This window comes from Engraulis encrasicolus, chromosome 7, assembly GCF_034702125.1.
Source record: "Engraulis encrasicolus isolate BLACKSEA-1 chromosome 7, IST_EnEncr_1.0, whole genome shotgun sequence".
Lineage (NCBI taxonomy): Eukaryota > Metazoa > Chordata > Actinopteri > Clupeiformes > Engraulidae > Engraulis > Engraulis encrasicolus.
In genome coordinates, this window is record NC_085863.1 from 16,606,994 (window position 1) to 16,614,493 (window position 7,500).

General features: G+C 45.5%; 1 protein-coding gene across 4 annotated transcripts in view; it reads right to left on the reverse strand.

Moving 5' to 3' along the window:
• The window catches only part of usp25 (ubiquitin specific peptidase 25), an 82,558-nt gene that overhangs the window by 28,918 nt on the left and 46,140 nt on the right, over positions 1–7,500 (reverse strand). For all 4 annotated transcript variants that reach the window (XM_063202969.1, XM_063202968.1, XM_063202971.1 and 1 more), the window contains exons 16-17: positions 7,142–7,370; positions 9–347 (exon numbers count right to left, since the gene is read on the reverse strand). In XM_063202969.1, coding sequence (XP_063059039.1) covers positions 9–347; positions 7,142–7,370 — 568 coding nt within the window. The remainder of the gene's footprint in view (positions 1–8; positions 348–7,141; positions 7,371–7,500) is intronic.

Below are 7,500 nucleotides of genomic sequence, written 5' to 3' on the forward strand. Positions count from 1 at the left end.
CAACCAACCTGTGCTGTCGGGCTGTGCCTGTGTCTCCGTGACAGTGGCCACTGCTCCATCCCCTGCTCCCGTGCCTGTACCAGCAGGGGGCGCTGCAGCAGTGGTAGCAGTAGCTGTGGTAGCAGCAGCAGCAGCAGCAGCGGCGGCGGCGGCGGTAGCGGCGGCAGCAGCGGCTGTAGCGGTAGCCAGCGCCTGCTTCTCCTGCTGGGCTTTGCGGGCCTGCAGCATGTCCCAGACCTTGAGCTCGCGCTCGAACTGCAGGTTGTCCTCCTTCACGTACTCCTGCAGCTCCGCGGGCAGCTTGGACAGGCCGCTCAGCAGCAGCCCCGTCTCCACGTCAAACTCCTCTGTTGGGGATAGGGATGCAAACGATTAATCAATGCATTAATCGATTTAAAAACATGAATCGCAATTAATCAACTGACAAGAGACCCAGGTGAAATGGGCATGTGAAGAGTGTGTGTGAAGAGGGGTGTGAATAGTGGGAATATTTAAATTACCTTTGAAAGAATTGAAATAGAATGAATTTAAATGTGGTATTTTATCTCAATTTCTATTTTAAATTTTTGGATTCAGTAGGGTTTTTTTTTTTCGAGAAACATTGAGAGTTTGGGGGGAAAACGCTGCAATTAATCGTGGGACGGACACACACACATCATCCCCGTCTCCACGTCAAACTCCTCTGTAGGACACACACACACACACACACACACACACACACACACAGGGAGGTTAAGAGACACTCACATACTCACACTCATACTCTCTCACATGGACACACACACACAGGGCAATTAGGACACACTCACACTTATACTCTCTCTCTCAAACACACACACACACACAGACAGGTTAGGACACACTCTCTCTCACACACTTATACTCTCTCACACAGATGCAGGGATGTTAGGAGAGAGACACACACACACACACACACACACACACACACACACACACACACACACACGCACACACAAGCACACCAGGGTTCACGTTAGCCGGCTGTGGCCGGACATTGGCCGTTTGCATGCATGAATGGCCGGCAAAATAAAATGTGGCCGGACAAAAATGTCCGACAAAAATGACAGCAATTACTCAGTAAATAATATTAGCTCATTTTAGGCCTACTTAAAGTTACACGACACCAGTAGGCCTAATATGAAACTGAACAAAGCTGAAAATATTTGTGAATAGCCTATGTAAATGAACTTGTCATGAACAGCACGCAATATTGCTTGCGCTCTCGTCCCCACCATCGTTGTCCCCAATCACGTTATGCTTATAATCACTTGACTCACGCTGGCTGCTGTGCTGTCGAGGAACGATTCTGTTTTTTTGTAGGCTATTTTTACCATTATATCAGTGAACAGAACAAAGGGCATTTTGCAAAACCTTCATGCCCAGTTGCGAAGTCAAGTCTAACGGTTTGGGACTCAATGGCATGCGCAGCATCGCAGCATCGAATCACTTTCACTTTTACCTCTGCTGAAAAATGGTGGTGGATCTCCAAGTAGGCTACAGAGGGTCAAGTTAAACATTCCAGAGAACGATGGACTCGCGAGCCCATATATGTAGCCCATATAGAGCATCGTACGGAACGTGTCAATTCCATTACTTTCGAGAGCGCAGAAAGAAACACAACGCAACACAGTTCAAATGTCAGTAGCGTCGATACCATTAGGCTACTGCACTATTACAGGCATCGCCTCGTCACCCAATTTGAGTAGGGAAATCCTCTTCGGGTTTGCTGATAAAACACACTGTTTGAGTTGATAATTTAGGGATCTGCGCACAGCGTTGGCTGGCTGTTTTTTTCTCTCTTTCAGTTCGAGCTCTCGAGTGTGTGAAAGAAAGCGCGCGTTTACTCCCCGGCCCGTGCGCATAAGCAGGGCTCTAAATTAACACCAGCCAACTGGCGAAATGTTAGTGAAATTTAAGTTTTGCTGACAGAAAAGACCAATTTACTACACTTTGACCCATTAGGGAGTGTGTTTTTGGCTATTTGAGGAAAGGTCCGTTAGATATTTCAAATGTCCGGTATTCAGCAATACAGCCGGCCACTTGTCCGGCCAGTGAAAATTCTAGCGTGAACACTGGTACACCCACACACACACACACCTTGTGTCAGTCTGAGGATACACATACTTTTCCTGTGTAATTTATTTCATTCTAGTCTTTTGGGATGAAGAAAACTCTGAAAACCTTATCCAAGTTATCCAAGGTGACAATAGCAACCATCTAGGGTAAGGATGGGCAACTTTCATGATAAGAAGGGCCACATTTTTTCATAGTCATGATCACGATGGCCATAACCACGGATCTGACTGCAACTCAGAGAATTCGAGGTGTATTTGGTTGCTTACTGACTGCCGATATTGTCTGGAAGGAATAGGAGTGTTTTGTATCAGCCAACTGTATAATTACAACAGATAGATTCAGAAGTAAATCTGGTCATTTTCGTTTCGATAATTATGTGTTATCCACGGGCCGCACTGGCTACGGTGGCGGGCCGCATGTGGCCCCTGGGCCTCCAGTTGCCCATTCCTGATCTAGGTTATTCCAAATGGCCATCACAGTCCTGTTTGCTCCCTCGCGTCTTTAACCCATGGATGCCTGATGTTACGTTGCGCAACATTGGCCCTGGCGCCTGGAGCTGCATTACGCAACATTGAGGCTCATGAGATTTGAGACAAAATTATTAAAAATCTCTATTTGTTTCAGATGAATGAATGAACACATTCTAATGAAAGATGAGGGTCTTAGCGTTTGAATGCAACTTTTTGTTTTTTGAAGTGCATATTTTTATGTTATATTTAGGTTTTTATAGGCTGAGGGCAGCTTTTTTAACACATTGAATACCGGCGGTGCTCACGGAATTATGTCGTAGAATACCAGCGTTCTAAGCCCTTTTTTGACGTTGTTTTGTAGACTCACAGCTTATTATGTGATAGGGCCACTGACATATGTTATGACTCGTTCGAAAGTGGAGACGCTGCCCTCTTAGTAGGTGAAAACTGTGTGTCTCTACGAGCTTTTATTGCCGAGTAAACCCACGCTAAACCGAAGCGGGTATCCATGGAATTCAGCTACAATCGGAGATATTGAGGTTTTTGTGAAGGGTGCGCTTCTTCAGAATGTGACGAGTTTGAAAGGGGATGAGTTGGTTTTAATCACAATTTGGTGCAAGGTTAGCTCTGACACGCATCCTCCTGCTCGTCAAGACACACCTCCTGCTCTAAACCACTACGACACCGGCAATCAATGCCCTTCGAAATCCACGTTTTTCACACAGACTGAACACAAGCTCTTTGCACACATGCAGAAGGTCGGACATTTGCTAAAATAGTTCCCGATGACTCCCGAAATAATAGCCCAACATTGACAACAAATCCCAATGATATGATGCTTAGATGTAGCCCATCCGATCCATATGTAGCCATCTATGCTAGCTTCTGGCTTTTCACATACAGGAAGACAGTTCAACATGGGGGTGAATAATCAAATAAACTTATCTGGTTGGCGATCAAACTTCCAAATCGGAGCGCATTACTCCAATTACAATTCGGGTGCCATTTTGATCCAAGGATCTGGTAAAGGTCTAGGTAGCAAGCCCAGAAAGTTCAAGATACTCCTGGCACGATATACAATGGTCTCTGTGTTTACCTATTGCGTGAAGTCAGACACAATACACGCTACCGATCGTAGGCTACTAGGGAAACAACAACATAGCACGATTCACGAATAGGCAGCACACCTCCTGCTCTGTCACACTACGACACCAGCAATCGATGCCCTTTGAAATCCCCGTTTTTCACGTGGACTGAACACAAACTCTTTGCACACATGCAGAGGGTGAGACATTTACTAAAATAGCTACCGATATAATAGCCCAAGATTGACAACAAATCCAAATGATATGATGCTTAGATGTAGCCTAGCTCATCCGATCCGAATCATATGCGGTGGCAGATGGACGCTCCCAACTGAGATCGCTCCCGGACGTGTAGTCCCAGGTGTTTCTATCACTCCCGGACGTGTAGTCCCACCCGATTATATTTCACGTATTATCATACACTGCCACATACAAGCAATTTAAGGTTAGGTTTAGGGTTAGGTTTAGGGTTAGAAACAAAAAACTAACATCAAAAAGATAACTAGCTCCGTTATATGGCGATGGGATCTATAGTCTGGCTAGTGGGAGCGAGCCGACAGGGGAGCGTCCTGCGTTGGGAGCGACAATCAGGGAATCATGATATGTAGCCATGCTAGCTTCTGGCTTCTCACATAGGGGAAGACACAGAAACTTATCTTTTTGGCGATCAAACGTCCAAATCGGAGCGCATTACTCCAATCACATCTCGGGTGCCATTTGGATCCAAAGATCTGGTAAAGGTCTAGCAAGTCCAGAAAGTTCAAGATACTCCAGGCACGAAGTTGCGTGAAGTCAGAGACAACACATGCTACAGTGACCGTACTAGGGAAATCAATGCAGGCAGCGCGATAGGCGACATGGGTTGGCATCCAGACATCTTGGTAAGTTAAATTAAAATATCCAAATCATAACACTCAAACATCATAACAATCAAACAACTTTGGACTGCAAATGTTGTCATTTATGTCCATCACAGAGCTACCAAAATCACATATATTGTCCATTGAAGGGTGTAGATTCAAAATATGATATTTAAATGCAAAAACGTATTTTTACGTTTTGGTATACAACGCATGGGCGTGAAAAACGCATTATTACGTCGTCGGTACTCAATGTGTTAACAAGGGCTCACGCATTTAGCACCTTTTTTTTGCAGGTGCCTAGGCGTCAATGGATTAATACCCATGGCACCAGACACCAGATCTTGGGCTCCAATCAGGGAGAGGAGGGGAGGGGTGGAAAAACTGTGACTGTAGTTTGTTTGAATAAATAAAACTAACACTAATTGGCTATGGGCTACATAATACTGTGCATGCCAAATGGAACCTTCATAACGGCCAAGGGCAACCATAAACCACACCATTCCTACAAGAAATTGCATGATGGGTAGCCTCCAGACTCTCTCACTTGTCAGATCGTCTGGTGTGAACCATGCAAGGCTTAAACCAGAGTTAAACAAAACATATTTAATAGTAGCGTGCCTACTTACTCATTGCCTGAGAATCCCAAAAAACTATTTTCTTTTTTAAACTTTCTTTTCACTAATCTGTATACACACAGAGGTTGACACACACACAAAAACACACACACACACACACAAAAAAACACACACACACACACACACACACACACACACACACACACACACACACACACACACACACACACACACACACACACACACACACACACACACACACACACACACACACACACACATCCCTTCAAGGGTCAGAACACTCTCCACTCAAAGGTTAGGTCACACATACAGAGGTTGGGACGCACACACACTATTCAGCAAATTCCCGCTACATTTATATTCAGCGAATGCCTTTCTGCGGGTGCGTATAGCAGTGTTTCCCAACCAGGGGTACGTGTACCACTAGGGGTACGCGAGCACACTGCAGGGGGTACTTGGAAAATTTTAATTTTTAACAAATGTATGGAGCATAGTAACATTGGATTAGAAAAAGTGATGTAAACATGAGTTAGGGGGTACTCATGGCACTACGAAAAGGGTTAGGGGGTACACAAAACCAAAAAGGTTGGTAAACACTGGCGTATAGGACGGGCACACACGTTGAGAGTAGGTCATGCACACTCACACAAACAAACACACACAAACAGCTGACAAAGGCCACAGAGAAACCAAGACCTAGTGTTACGCAACAGTCTTATATAAGCCGAAGTGTATGCACAGTGGGACACACGCACACACACGCGCACACGCACACACGCGCACACACACACACGCGCACACACACACACGCGCACACACACACACGCGCACACACACACACACATACACACACACACACACACACACTTCAGCAAGTTTCCGCTACATTTACATTCAGCGGATGGATGCCTTTCTACCCACTGAGCTACAGTAAAGCACTTTATCACAGTGTAGGCTACCCTACCCAAGCAAAACAGCTCAGAGTCCTGAATAACCTTATTCTCCATCACAGCTAAGTGCACGTACACAGCTACTACGGATACCGTTACTACCATACCTCATAATAATAATAATAATAATAATAAAAAATAAATAAATAATAACAATAATGGTACATTTCATTTTTAGGTTGCAGCTTGAAGTGTGTAAATTGTTACAGAGGATTGGCACATTTTAAATAATATTATTAGTTATTATTTATGAGAAAGGGCCATGTAATAAATAGCAAGAGTATACCCCTCCCTCTGCTCTGGGTGGGAGCATGTCGTGAATGCACATGACACAGTATGTCCTGCTGATGGCTTTATTACTATTACTTAGAATTTTTTAATTTTTTTTCAAAGATATTCCTTAGGGCTTTTGTGCCTTAAACCAGGGTTTCCCAAACTGTGGTGCGTGCACCCCTGGGGGTGCGCGGTATGCCATAAGGGGGTGCGCAAGCTAAATAGAGCAATGGTGGATATGTGAGTTTTTATTGGAAAAGAGGATTCCCCAAAACAACTGTGCATAATATGCAGTGAATGCGCAGTGAATCATACTTGCGGGGCCATCAGCACATCAAAATATTCGCTTAGGGGGTGCGCGAACCACACTGAAATGTACAAGGGGGTGCGCAGGGGGAAAAGTTTGGGAACCGCTGCCTTAAACACACTGTCCTGTTCAACCGTCTTAGCAAGCTTATTTTTTCAAGTTTAAAGTAAAAATCATTTAGCCAATCTCAATTTAACATTGCATCAGTGCATTAAATGGCCAGTGAGTGTATATGTGTTATTATCATTACCAGTAAGTGTGGACTCACCTAGCCAGGCCGTGCCCTCCTAGTGACGCGATACCTTCAGCGTTGCCTCTAGTCAGGTCAATAGCAATACAAATATCGTTTCTAAGCTCCGGGAAGCAAACAACCAGTAGCAAACCAAGGCAGGCGGGTCGACCATGCCATTTGGGGAAATGTTAATCGTTATGCTCTTGGTCAGATCAAGTCTGGAAGAGATTTGAAAGTCGATGACAGACAATCAGGCTAAGAGACTCACCCTCGATGAGGAAGCGTTTCTTGTCATTGATGTACATGAGGCAGTAGGCGCTGGCGTTGCGGTAGCCCCCGAACGAGTCCCTCATCAGCTCCTCCCAGGACGACTTGGTGACGGAGATGTCGTTGTACTTCATCCAGCCGTTGTGGCGCGGGTCGAAGATATAGGCCCAGTAGTGGCCGGCTATGGCCTGGCCCTCGTGGACCAGCACCGCGTGCAACCGGTACGGGACCTTAAGGAGACAGACAGGCGCACGCGCGCACGCACGCACACGCACACACATACGCAGGGACACACGCAGACGGGTACACACACACACAGAGACACACACAGACGGACACACACACACACAGAAACACACA